The 13,676-nt window shown below is 36.1% G+C and overlaps 2 protein-coding genes across 3 annotated transcripts; one reads left to right on the forward strand and one right to left on the reverse strand.

The window, feature by feature from the left end:
• Positions 1 to 2,302: 2,302 nt before the first annotated feature.
• On the forward strand, positions 2,303 to 9,459 carry LOC113779919 (dynamin-related protein 1E-like). 2 transcript variants are annotated; one of them, XM_027325704.1, is made up of 15 exons: positions 2,303 to 2,633; positions 2,990 to 3,053; positions 3,462 to 3,569; positions 3,984 to 4,085; positions 4,264 to 4,314; positions 4,396 to 4,457; positions 4,863 to 4,953; positions 5,074 to 5,138; positions 6,135 to 6,329; positions 6,438 to 6,557; positions 6,642 to 6,712; positions 7,665 to 7,890; positions 8,230 to 8,280; positions 8,365 to 8,733; positions 9,211 to 9,459. In XM_027325704.1, the coding sequence occupies exons 1-15, from the start codon at positions 2,505 to 2,507 to the stop codon at positions 9,337 to 9,339; spliced, it is 1,833 nt and encodes a 610-aa protein (XP_027181505.1). In that variant the 5' UTR covers positions 2,303 to 2,504; the 3' UTR covers positions 9,340 to 9,459. The 2 variants fall into 2 exon arrangements, with proteins under 2 accessions (XP_027181505.1, XP_027181506.1); XM_027325705.1 differs by having other exon boundaries at positions 9,220 to 9,459.
• Positions 9,460 to 9,719: 260 nt separating this feature from the next.
• Positions 9,720 to 13,120, reverse strand: LOC113779684 (haloacid dehalogenase-like hydrolase domain-containing protein Sgpp). The gene is made up of 5 exons (XM_027325367.1): positions 12,897 to 13,120; positions 11,152 to 11,266; positions 10,701 to 10,852; positions 10,328 to 10,589; positions 9,720 to 10,232 (listed from the first exon to the last, which is right to left on the reverse strand). The coding sequence occupies exons 1-5, from the start codon at positions 12,929 to 12,931 to the stop codon at positions 10,029 to 10,031; spliced, it is 768 nt and encodes a 255-aa protein (XP_027181168.1). The 5' UTR covers positions 12,932 to 13,120; the 3' UTR covers positions 9,720 to 10,028.
• Between the last annotated feature and the right edge of the window lie 556 nt (positions 13,121 to 13,676).

Raw genomic sequence — 13,676 nt, forward strand, 5'->3', positions numbered from 1 at the left:
ACCTTCAAACTTGTATCACTTGTTTACTTTGCACTCTAAATTTCAATTTTAGACATTTGGCACCCTAAATTCTCAATTTAGATCCTTTATATCCTAAACTTTTAAGTTTGTTCCATTTAGTTCTAGTCAATGACAAATTTAGCAAAATTAGAAGCATACATAATGTACCAAAAGTGGTCAAAAGGTGTTGAGGTATCATAGCAAAAAGAAAACAATACATTATTGTTATTAATTTGCGCCATTTTTTATTTCACTAATTTTACTAATAATATTAGTAATTGAAACCATGCCTTAAAGTAATTTTACTAATATTTTATTTCATTAATTTTACTAATAATATAAATCAACGATAATATGCTTAAAGTAGTCAAAAAAAAGGTTAAACAATTGCAGTTAGAACAAAATGGTACATTGCCATTAATTTTCACCAATCTTTGCCTCGTGAATTTTGTAAAAGTAATAATTTATTAGATTTAAATGAGATAAACTTGAGAATTTAGCATGCAAAGTGCCGAAAATTAAGAGATTAGAGTGCAAAGTATACAAAATTGAAATTTACGGTATAAAGCGAGAAAGTGAAATAAGTACGGGGTGCAAAGTAAAATTAATCCTATTCTTTTATGAACCCTGAAGTTCTTTTTTGTAATTGTTGCTGAATATCAAATTTAAGAACACCAAAAAAAAAATTGTCGTTTTTATATGCTAAAGTACATATGGTTTATGAATTTCATCAAAATTTGTAGATGGGAATGCTAGAACAACTTGCAGTCGCATTTTGCTCATGCCATCTATTTTTCTTCTTCCTAGTCATGTCATCTCCATATCTTTTTGAAATTTCTACTGATTATTAAGGAGTACTAATTAGTATATACAATTCAATGAATTGGACATAGTAACATTTATAGTTCCTTGATTTATACTTTTTCCAGATATAAATTACCATTAAAAAAATAACATTTGGGGGCTCCTTTAATCCTTAAACAAACCATATCTTAGAATTTTCGTTAATGCTACCATTCAACGATTCAAAAGAGATTAGACGGAAATTTTTCAATGAAATGTTTTCCTCAAGGGGAATTCTAATGAACGTATTTGAGCAATAGTCTCTACTCACTTTTTAGTTTAATTTGATGTTGCAAATAAGCATCCAATATATCAATTACAACATTATAAAATACAAATTTGTTATACAAGTCATTCACTAGTTAGGTTCTAATGAAAAGATTTTAGTACCTTAAATTAAATTTGGATTGGCTATTATTTGCAAAAAAAAAAAAAAAATTTATTTACTTGAATCACAAACATATTTTTTTAAATCATCTTCTTATCTAGTTAATCACTATCACACATGCATCATATCACAAAAACATGATAGAGCAATTATTTCAAAAATATTATAAATAATCCTATATCCAAACACGCACTTTGTTTGGCAAAATACCTCGTTTAGTGATGGTATGAAACCTTGTTTGGATTGTGATTTTCGTGAAAAAATGTTTACGTTTTTTGTGAACATATTTTCTAATCATTTTTTTTACATCGCATATATCAAATTGCTATAATACATTCTTTCTACAAAAACTCCTAAAAATAGCAATCCAAATGGTTCAAAGAAACTAGTCTATGTACAACCTAGAAAAGAATAGAAATATAAATGAGTCTAATCAAATCGAGCATTCTAGTGTTAAAACTTGTTCATTATTTTCACGAATTTAAAATTATGTTTAACCTTACATTGTTATATTTGTCAAGTCCAAATAAAAAACTTTTACCTAGTCGAAATCAAATAAACTTTTACCAAGTCAAGTTCACATAATTTGAATTTTTTTTACATATAAAATTAAATCTTAGGTTAATCAAGTCAAGTTTAAGTCAAATTTGGAACTTTAACACCCAAAAAAAAACTGTTCATGTTTGGTATGATTCATTGATAAATCAAGCTAGAAAAAACTCTTTTTCAACCGAGCTCCACTCGAGTGTTGGTTTGTTTTTCACCATCAAGAAAGAAGGCAAAATGCTAATGCCTAGTAGTTAATTGGGGCAAAATAAATTTATCTCAAAAGAAAAAAAAAAACCCCCCGCTAAAAGGAATTTCTTAATTATCTCATCTCTCAAAAAAGATCCCGCCGCAATTGGATTTCAAAATCATTCAAACCACCCTGGACGGCTGGACCAGATTGTCCCCACTCAGTCCAGCCCTGCTCCTACTACAACTACTATAAAAAGAGCACGTACGTGGCGCTTCGCTCCAACAACTACCGCACAAAAAGGCCCACTCTCTGCTTTCTCTCTCTAAAACTAATCAAAAATTTCCTGACAGGTCAAAATATAATAATTTTAAAATAGCTTCCGTTACTTTTCTCATTTTCCTTCTCTACCTCTTCTCTACTTCACCCCTGCCTCTTCCCCTGCTCCTCCTACTGCTTCTCTTCTTCACCGGCGTCGGAAAATTTTTGAACGCCGGAACTCCTAAGGCGCCGGCTAGCTCTGGTACTTGTAGCGAGATGGAAAGTGTGATACGACTTGTGAATACACTCCAGAAAACTTGTACTCTTCTCGGCGATTATGGTGATGATCGCTCTTTGCCAACTCTTTGGGGCTCTCTCCCCACCATCGTCGTCCTCGGCGGCCAGGTTTTCCTCTTTCTCTCTGTATATATACTTTTTATAGCATCACGTACTGCTGTGTGTTGTTGTGCGTGCAACCGAGGAGTCGAGGCTTCAGAAGTAGCCGGTGGAAGATTTTTAAGTGTTTTCTGTTTTTACTGTTTTTTAAGGTTTTTTCTAGAGTGAGTAGCACTAAAATTGTGATTATATAAATTCGTACAGCGAACATGCATAACATTTGTACGTTTCTATGCACTTCAATTTTAATGTATATTGATTTTTTTGGCAGAGTTTATTAGGAATGCAAGTAGATGACTAGTTAATTTTTTTCGGAAAAGAATATGAATTTTCTTTTTCCTTGTTGGTTTTCTCATGACGTGTAGAGTTCGGGGAAGTCATCGGTGTTGGAGAGCTTCGTTGGGCGTGATTTTCTGCCTAGAGGATCAGGTTTTTTTTTTCCCTATTTTTTTCTTGTTTATTCTCTTTATCTTCATTTTCTCTTTGCCTTTTGTCGTGTGTGTATAATTTTGTGATTTGATTGATGCTAATTAAGAGAAGTTAGTTGTATTATGATGATCGAAAGTTACAAGTTTGATGTTGGAGCAGAAATGCTTTCGTGGTGAATACTAAATGCTAGAGGGCATCGCGTGTTGTTAATGGATTTCACATCATTAACTACGAGCGTCATTCTTGCTGAGGGAGTTTGAGGAAATTAAGAATGAAGTTTGAATGCATCACAGCTCTTAAACACAGCAAATGTCAATCATTTATTCCCCTTGCTTCAATTTTCCTGATTTTAGTGTTCTTCGGAGCAACTAATTATGCTTATGGGTTTTAAATTTATAATGCTTGTAGGGATTGTAACAAGAAGGCCTCTGATCCTGCAACTCTACAAGATAGATCCTGGAAAAGAGAATTATGCACAGTTTCTTCATACTGGAGATAAAAAATTCATAGACTTTTGTAAGTTATTTTCTTCTGCTGTTTTAAATGGTAATGTTGTGAATATTGTAAATGCATTGGATAGTTTTGAGAGTGAAATGAAGATCACTAGTTGAATGCAACGAAGCTGCCTAACTTGCAGGTGTAAGGCTGCATGAATTGCCTCTTTTTATTCATTAAACTGCAGAATAGGATGATCTGTTAATTTTCTGATTAGCTGTCAGCTTTTGCCTTGGTGACGTGGCAACATAGCCATATCTGCTTCATTTGAAAGTAACAGTGTCTTACCACTGGTAGACATTTTATCATCTTAGATTTTTTTCCTAGTGGTTTTTCCATTTCTTTAAGTGGAGTGAAAAACATCATAAAAGACATTTTGCACAACCGTACACTATTACAATGTTCATTTTGATTCATTATGCTTCCCTTGTGAAGCCATGGTTCGGAAAGAGATTCAGGAAGAAACTGACAGGGTGACTGGGAAAGCTAAGCAGATCTCTGCACTGCCCATTAATCTCAGTATCTACTCCCCTAATGGTGCGTTTTAATTTGAGAAATCTTTCATGATTTCTTAACTTTTGGCGATTATGATTTAAGATATTGATTTCTTACTTTGGTGATCCTTAATTTTGCAGTTCTGGTTTTCTTCATATTCTCCTATCTTATTCCTTCACTAACAATATCTTTTCCTTTCGCTTAATTTCTTTACTTGCAGTTGTAAATTTAACTTTGGTAGATTTACCTGGTTTAACCAAAGTTGCTGTGGGTATGTCATTCTTTTTGGCTAATTTTCTGTTATTCTTTGTTGCACAATCATTATGCCTTACTTACAAGTTTGCGTTTGCAGAGGGACAGCCTGAAAGCATAGTCCAAGAAATTGAAAATATGGTTCGCTCATATGTAGAGAAGGTAGAATGATGCTCTCATATTTTGTGGAAAATACTCTCATTGAATAGCTAAATCTCAGTAAACTCCTCTGATCCTATTGATTGATGCTCATACTAAAACCGAAGCACTTTGATTTGGGTGTGCCACTCATTATCATTTTTTTATCTAGTTTGATTTGGTAAATGACTCTACTTAAAAGATTTGGAAGCGTATGAAGGTAACTTCTGAGTTTGGAGACATGATAAGTAGCTTCTTGTAAGCACAAAGTGTCATTTTATATAATGACGGAAGATTCTTCTTCATTGGAATTTTCTTAACCTTTAGCACACCCTTGAACTGGAATTGAAGTACAGAATTTGTTGATTTTGGACAAAATTGCAGTTTGTATTTACATTTGATTGCTGATCATCTTGTTTCTGGTTGTAGCCAAATACAATCATCTTAGCCATAACTCCTGCCAATCAAGATCTTGCCACATCTGATGCTATCAAGATTGCACGAGAAGTTGATCCAGCAGGTAATTTCTGTGGTAGAGTTCTAACAACCTTGCTATGTCACTCTCTCGTCTTAACTGATTGGAATGTATTCTTGGAAATATTTTTTGTCTCTTTGCACTATTGATGCATCCTATATACAGGAGAACGGACCTTTGGCGTGTTGACAAAGCTTGATTTGATGGATAAAGGAACAAATGCGCTGGATGTAAGTGTCTTTACTTTTTCCAAGAAGTTTGTCTGAGACTGGTTGAAAGTGATTGCTTATATCAATCTATTGTTTGGCAAGGTAGCCTCTACCAATATATTATGTGTTGTGCCTAACATTATTCCATAAACTTGGTTTTAGCCAATTTTCTGGTTGGTTCTTACTCAACTTTCTTTTTGTTGTCAACTTTCTCAATATCCAGAGTTTAACATCAGCACTTTTAGAGTTAAGGTCTATGTTTTTTGGAGGTCATTTCTAATTAAATATGCTCAAGATCAACAAGGGATTTTAGAAACAACCATTTAAATTCTTTGGATCTTCATGATTGTTGTGTTAACATGATGAATCTCCAAACTAGATGGAGTTGTTGCAGGTTATTTAGTTTTCCAGGAAATTGCTCTTGAATTAGCTGAAGTTAGAGCAGGCATGAGTTGGAGGATTATATGTAGTTTCCTTTTGAAGACAAAAACTGACACTTAGGTCCTTTATCCTTTTGAAGGTTATAATTATCAAGGGCCTTATAGATATATTTCATTAGGATGCAGTTCTGTTCGAGCCTGTGAAGAATGTCGATCGGTTACTTGTTTTCATTACCCACACCTAAGTGTTGCCACTGCAGATGCAAGTTGGTTATTAGAGCTTTCCTGAAAGCCATAATCTTGATAACCATATTGTTTATCTCTGCAAATTTTGCCCGTAGTTCTCAGGGAATGTAGTAGTGTGGCCACTCTATTTTTTTGTTTTTCTTTGTTCCTATATCCTATAGTTAGATTTCTAAGTATGCAAACATTATTAACTTACAGTTTTTTTTTTAAATTTCCAGTTTTTATTCTGTTTGGTTTCTTATGTATTACCACCACCAAATGATGGATGATATGAGAACGATCTATTCGAGCGACTAGCAATGTCTCTATTTAGATGCCATTTCAGGATTTAGAATTCCACCCCACCCTGCCTCTAGATTTCTCACTCAAGGTTCACCTTTCTTCCACCAAGGTGCTTGAAGGAAGATCATACAGACTGCAACATCCCTGGGTTGGGGTTGTTAACCGTTCACAAGCTGACATAAACAGAAATCTTGACATGATTGCCGCCAGGCATAGGGAGCGGGAATTCTTTGCAACTAGCCCTGAATATGGGCACTTGGCCAGCAGAATGGGTTCAGAGTATCTTGCAAAACTTCTTTCCAAGGTACATGTTTGCACTTATGTTTTGCTTACTGACGCCACAATATTTTTCCATTGTTTGGAATAACTTAGAGTTCACTAATAATTATTTTGAAAATATCTGTGGTTTCAGCACCTAGAATCAGTGATAAAGGCCCGCATACCTAGTCTTGTGTCTTTGATTAACAAAACTGCCGATGAACTTGAATCAGATCTTACCCATTTTGGCAGACCTGTTTCGATAGATGAAGGGGTGAGGACATATACCTACTTCGGTAAATTTGTCTAAACATTAGTTTGTCAATTTCTGTGTTGAGTAATTTGTTCAATTTTGTAGGCCCAGTTGTATACAATCTTGGAGCTGTGTCGGGCATTTGACCGAGTATTCAAGGAACACCTTGAAGGAGGGTACATAGCTCTTCCAGCCTCACCTAGTGCAACTGTTTACTACTCACTCCCCCCACCCACCCCCATGGCCTACAAAACAGAAAACAAAAATAAAGGTTTTTTTTGGGGGGCGGGGGTGGGTGAGGGGGGATGCGAAGAACACAAATGTATAGAAAAAACTTAATCTTCACTTAAAAAGTAGTCTAATGCATCAAATAGAGAATTAAATAAACTTGAATATTTGATTTTCTTAGAAACCATTTGGTTCCATGTTTAATTGGCAATAACACTATCACTTGCCAAGAAAAAAATGTGCAATCATTGTAGCTGCAGCCGCTTATGACTGAAGACCATGTAACACCAGCCATTTGGTTGAGTTATTGCACATCCTGCTGGCTGGATGTTTCTAAGTTTGGGTATTAAACATCTTAGATTATACAACTGATGGAGACATGAGATGTTTGAAATAGCAGCTCAGAGCTTATAGGACAATTTGATTATGTCTGCTAGACTGTGAAGTTTTCAGAAATGCTAATGCAGTCAAATTTAAAGTGATCATACCAGTCCTTTCACTATCACTAATATTTGCTGCACCAGAGTTTTCAATTGCAACTTAAGGTCCTTTTCCTGCAAAGAAACCATGTCATGCGGTCGTATAAGATGTAGGTATAAATTGTTTTAGGAAAATTCCAATCTGAAATTGATTTTAGGACCTTATGCTTAAAAACTGTGAAGTAGATGGAGTAAATTGAATGATTTTCAACATCTGTTGACTACAGTGAATTTTTTGAAACCCTTATGAGGATTACAAGAATTTGTGATCTCACTATACTAACTTCCACTAAAAGTTTGACCATGAGCTTTTTAAATCTCCATAAATAGGCGTACAGTTTTTACTTTTGCATTTTTCATGGTAATAAGCATCTGTACTCCCATATTGGTTATGTTAAGCATCTATTACTTCTCTTGATAGGCGGCCAGGGGGAGATCGGATTTACGGAGTTTTTGACCACCAACTCCCTATTGCTTTGAGGAAGCTCCCTTTTGATCGGCATCTCTCACTACAAAATGTAAAGAAAGTGGTCTGTCAAGCAGATGGATACCAACCTCATCTTATAGCACCAGAACAAGGTTACAGACGCCTGATTGAGAGTTCTCTCAATTATTTCAGAGGTCCAGCTGAAGCTTCAGTTGATGCAGTAAGTGCTTCAGTCTACATGTATCACTAGGATAATGGCTTCTCATTAACTGCTTAAGCATGCCTATTTTGGTTGGATTAAAGAACATTTCTGGTAAGGAAGAATTAGCAGTCCATTGGCTGTAAATGGGCGTGATAAGACTAACACATTAGCATTATGCTTGGGTTGAGGTAAAAGTTTGAAGACGGGATCAATGGATTTACTTCAAGTGTACAACTGGAATAAATGAAAATACTGCAGGCAAAACAAATTTTCTTATATGCAAAGAGGTGGTTTCTGTATCTATAGTTTTGCAAAAGTAATTGCTTGTTTTTCTTAAACTACCAAATGGTCTTGTAGATCCACTTCATCTTGAAGGAGCTTGTCCGCAAGTCAATTGGAGAAACACAGGTAGAAAGTCACTAGTCTATCCCGGTGACATTTGTTAACATTTATTCGTCAAAAGAGAGTTGATGATGGAACTCTAAAATGCAGGAGCTTCGACGTTTTCCAACTCTCCAGGCAGAAATAGTAGCTGCAGCAAATGAGGCATTGGAAAGGTTTCGTGATGACAGCAAGAAGACTGTGTTGCGAATGGTAGACATGGAGGCCTCATACCTCACTGTGGATTTCTTTAGAAAACTCCCGCAAGAAGCCGAAAAAGGTGGAAATCCAAATGTCTCTGCTGCTGACCGTTACAGTGAGGGGCACTTTAGGCGGATAGGTTCAAATGTTTCCTCCTATGTAGACATGGTGTCTGAGACTCTCAAGAACATGATTCCCAAAGCTGTAGTATATTGTCAAGTTCAAGAGGCGAAGCGAACTTTACTAGATCACTTCTATACACAAGTTGGCAAAAAGGAGGTAAATATCCTTCTCTGACATCTTAGTTACAGGAGATCAATTGATTGTTTTCTTCTGCTTTTCTCTCTTTCTTTGGTTTACCTTGTTTTTGGGCTGAGGGAGGGGGAGGGGAAGGGGAAAGATATCGGGACGATTTCCACTGGACTTTAATTTGTTTCTGCTGAAGCAACAGTAATCGGAACTAAATCTAGTCTGAAACCAATTGGAGGATATGGTTGCACTTGGAATTACTGCTGTCAAAACACTATCGACGGTTTTACACTACGCAGTGGACCAAAACACTCGAGTCTTCTCAAAATCTTTTCATGAGTTGGAATTCCATATTTTCACTCATTGGGTGTAATCTCAGTCAAATTTTGTTACTACATGTAAAAAATTTTTGCATCAAAGCCAATTTTACACACACAGTTGCTAATGATAGGTCAAAGAATGAGGATTTTGTACACAGCTGTAAGTTTAATTGTTTTTATCTTGTAGGGCCGTCAGCTTGCTCAGTTATTGGATGAAGATCCAGTGTTAATGGAAAGGAGGCAGCAGTGCTCTAGGAAGTTGGAGTTGTACACGGCTGCTAGAAATGAAATAGATTCAGTGTTGTGGACAAGATAAAGGATTGTAGATTACATCTTATCTGATGAAAAGATTGAATGATTTAGGTAACTGCATTTCATGTTCGGTTGCAAAATTTTGTTGATCATTCCAATTTAAATGCAAAAACCTTAATGTTCACCAGTTGATTTGTGAGAGGAGACTATAATTTCTTTATTAATATCTTAAATAATCCGGCAGCAGCTAGCAACTCTGCTCCTTCTCACATATAAGCATACACCCACCCACAGTAGTTGCGAGTGGTGGTATAAGATGGATACACCTGATGTGAAGTGCGTGTCATAGATTTGAAAATTTGGCATTAGTATTGTAGCCATTTGACCCACAAGTGAATCCAGACGGCAAATGAAGGTTCTCACCCTTCTACCATACGATCAAAATTCTTCACACCACAAAACACATACTTTTATGTTGATCGTTTAGAATAATTAGAGCAAGAGAGATTTGACAGATATTCATTTCTCAATGATTTAGTTGTGTCCACTAAATTTTTAACCTTAAAATACTTCAAAATGTTGATATTGACGTTTACAAGTCCAAGGACTCGAACTGTGGTGGCCAAAGCCAATATCACATCGCCATCAATCAATCCTGTAAATTTCCTCAATTCAACAGGGAGAGGAGAGGATATGAAGCTGTTCTGGGCTGTAGTTATTGCATATACCAAGGGGGTCATATTGCACTGCTCTTCACTTGTTAGCAAATGCAGTATCTGTTGATCTGCCAGCTCTCTTATCAAACTCTTCCAGTGCTGCCCAGAGTTTTGGATCTTCATAATTTTTTATGAGCAGTGCAGGCTTTGCTTGCATAAGCAAATTCTCAGGATTTCTTGTTGTTAAGCCAACAACAGGCATCCCAGCTGCAACACCGGCTGTGATTCCAGAAAAAGAATCCTAACCGAGCAGAAACATGACCATAATTAGTTTAAGAATACAGCAAGGCTGTATTCTAAATTCACACAAAAAAAAAGGGCAGAAGTCGTCAAAACCTCAAAGATGATACTGTGATCCTTGGACACTTGCAGTATTTCGAGTGCCTTCAAGTAGGGATCAGGGAATGGTTTTGCACGGGTGCAGTCACTTCCAAGAATAACAGCTTCAAAAAAGTCTGAAAGGCCAAGTAGTGAGATCATCAGTTCGGCATTGGGCTTTGGAGCATTGGTAACAGCAACGCGTCTCAAACCACGATCTTCAATCCACTTCCGTAGTTTGTAGAGGCCATCAACGGCCTTCAGTTGCTCCTTTGCCAATCTGTATTTTCCGACCAAAAGAACGTCTAAGACAGGTGGAAACTGAACAATCCCCAGCGGTGGACATAAAGTTAAAAGTTGTAAGATGGTATATAAGAATATGGTTAATAACCTTCTAAACATAGCTTCCTTGTCCTCACAGAATTTAAGGCCCCTTTCAATATCATCAGGGAAAAGAATAGCAGCAACATCATCATTGTGCTTCCCAGCAAAATTCTGAACGTAGAATTCTTCAGTTATTGGAACACCACCATTGAATCCTGTCTGTTAAACACCAGACTTCTTGTTAAAACCCTCCCACAAGAGTACTAGGTTACGAAAATACATCTCAGCAAAGCTGAGATGGATGGATAACCATATTACACCCCCGACTGTTAAATGCAACAGGGCCTATAGATGGAGAGCACACTGCATTTTGTAATAACACAAATGCCTTGCTCAAGCTGAATAAGGTTCTGTTAAGGTGTGCTTACCCTTTTTATATGTAATCCATTTATTACTTGATTATTCTCAAGGATGAACTAGCAAAACTGAAATGGATATGGTGAGACCATAATTTATACCTCTGGAAGCAGTTCACGGAAAGCATAGTAATGAATGGGATCTGAATCACAAAGAGTTCCATCAACATCAAACAGTACTGCTTCAAGAGGAGCAGCCTGAGTCAGAGAGGGAATACTGCAACCAGAAAACAGAGAACAGTGAGAACTTCCTTCAGAATTTTATAAGGGAAAAATTATTAATTTTTTAACACCAATAAATTCAAATTTAAGAATATTTCATGAGGATTATCAATCAATAAATCTAAAGTAACCATATGAGAAAGCTCATAATGCTCTAAAACCCCGCCCCCGTACCCCCAAAAAGAATGTTACAGAATGACCATTTTCAAGCATGTTATTTGCTAATCTTGCACAGAGAAGAATTACATTGCATCCCACTTGAATTTAACACTTTACAAGGGCAAATTTAACACTTGAATTTAACACTTAAATTGTATTAGGTTTCATACACACCTTATACTTTAGGATATTTCACTCATAGTTTCTTTTGATTATGTAGAACAACACTTTTTTCCCAATATATTATAATAGAACCTGATCATACTAGACCATTTAGAGCCTAATCAAGATACCCTTTCCAGAATTTTAGGACTATGCTATGGATCAATCCAGTCCTTATGATTGTTCTTTACAGTTAGAATGATTCAAAATTGAACTACCAAAATCCGGAATCAAGCTATCACAACTTATACTCCACAACAAAACCTTCAAGATATGTGCTTGTTCCTTTTCCATTGCCAACAACAACAACACAACAAAAGAGAGGTGTTTGACGCAAAAGTTGCATGAGGAGCTATACATATGCGCAAACGAAAGAAAGGCAAAGGTAATTCTCAGGTCCAAAGTCTGACAAAGAAAGCCAGAGTAAGAACAGGGAAGCAGAAAAATCAAAATGGATGCTGTGGAAAGCTAATGCTTCACTGGCAATTGGATGTCTGCAATCCATGCCATATGGTATGTAAAGAGTCAGTCAGTCACAGTCAATAAACAAGAATGATCCTCAGATGCTCGTCCGGAAAGAGTTCTTTTTAATCAAGAATTTTGGGCCCTAAGAGAATGAAAGCAAAACATAAAAACTGCAATAAAAGGTAAATACCATTGAAACAAAACCTCACCCTCCATTAACCAAGATTCCCACGACTCACAAACTTCTTCTTGAATTTTGATCAATCAATCAAAGAGAAAAAATGAGGGAAGAAGGGGGGGGGGGGGGGGGAGGGGAGTCTAATTGCGACGTCTCTACTCCCAGCATAGCTAAGAACACCAATCACACACATTCAAAACCCAACAAAAAAGGTGAAATATCATAGTAACATTTCCTGCGACATCAAAAGAACCACATGCATGTACTCGAACAGCCCCACCAAAATAATAAAGCCACAAAGAAATCTATTTTGGGAGGAAAAGTCAATGAAAGCCCACAGCTGATGATTGTAACTCCTCCACTTAATCGAAAACTGAAGATGGATCCAATTGCACGGGAAAAATAACCAAGAAATAAAATTTAAGAAGAGTCAAACAAAACATTTTCCCAGACAAGACAAATAAAACAAAGAATTACACAAAGGGACACGTCTTGTATACATATAATGCTGATTTTAAACAAACAATTTCTTCTAAAGACTGGCATAAAAGATCAATAAAATCGACGTTCGAAGTGTAGATTGCAGACCCAATGATCACATCCCAAATACCTCTACATTCAAACAACAAAAAGAAAAAGCAGAACCCAGATGGAAAATCACCTGTCTGAAGAGTTTCCCGTAGCTGAAACCGTCATTCTTGTGAATTTGTGAGATGTCTGTTCTAAAATGAAAAGTTTTTCAATATCCTGGGATGAGTAGTTTTTTTTTTTTTTTTGCCCCCTAAAACTTTCTAGTTTTTCTGATGGGTGGCTAGAAGAATATAAAGGGGTCCAGAGGAAGAGAATGTGCCAAGGAATCAAGGAAAGCGGAGCCCCAGACAATCGTGAAGATGCCTCTCACTCTTTCCTATTTTCCCCACCCACACATGCAATTGATAATTGCCGTCTATTTTTTGCTACCTCACTTCGAGCGAATGGTGTATATATACGGCATTTACTTACCGTTTCTAGTATTTAGTTTCTTTCATTTATATATGAAATTATTTGTGTAAACGAGGCCAACTCCAATCAGATTGAAAAATAAGAATTATTAATTATTCAAGTTTAATATGCATTTTTTCATAGATTGAATTTTGTGATTGCAATTCATATTGCTAAAAATTTTGAATTTTCTTGAGATGAGGTCAAATTGATTTTCCAATCATCTTGATTTATTAATATGTAAGTTTCAAGTTATATAATTGTTTAGTCAAAGTTCAAGGATTAAAGTTTTTCTTGAGCATGGAGTGATTAGGAATAAAGTAATTATCTACCCTTCTCACGTAAACGTGTTATGTGATGATAGCAACTAGCAAGGAGAATCAAGTCCCACTTTGCTTCTTCCTTTTTCCCCTCCCTCTCTTGTTCTTAAGGTTTGTTCATGGAAACTCATTAAAATAAA

This window comes from Coffea eugenioides, chromosome 8 (genome assembly GCF_003713205.1).
Source record: "Coffea eugenioides isolate CCC68of chromosome 8, Ceug_1.0, whole genome shotgun sequence".
NCBI classification, from domain to species: Eukaryota; Viridiplantae; Streptophyta; class Magnoliopsida; order Gentianales; family Rubiaceae; genus Coffea; species Coffea eugenioides.

Excerpts from the sequence above, each read along its gene's own strand:
- LOC113779919 (XM_027325704.1), top strand. The coding sequence starts at position 2,505 with ATGGAAAGTGTGATACGACTTGTGAATACACTCCAGAAAACTTGTACT. Across the intron at positions 4,954-5,073 it reads ACGAGAAGTTGATCCAGCAG|GAGAACGGACCTTTGGCGTG; the intron begins GTAATTTCTGTG and ends TCCTATATACAG. Across the intron at positions 7,891-8,229 it reads CTGAAGCTTCAGTTGATGCA|ATCCACTTCATCTTGAAGGA; the intron begins GTAAGTGCTTCA and ends ATGGTCTTGTAG.
- LOC113779684 (XM_027325367.1), bottom strand. The coding sequence starts at position 12,931 with ATGACGGTTTCAGCTACGGGAAACTCTTCAGACAG. Across the intron at positions 11,267-12,896 it reads ACGGGAAACTCTTCAGACAG|TATTCCCTCTCTGACTCAGG; the intron begins GTGATTTTCCAT and ends TTCTGGTTGCAG. Across the intron at positions 10,853-11,151 it reads TCCGTGAACTGCTTCCAGAG|ACAGGATTCAATGGTGGTGT; the intron begins GTATAAATTATG and ends GGTGTTTAACAG.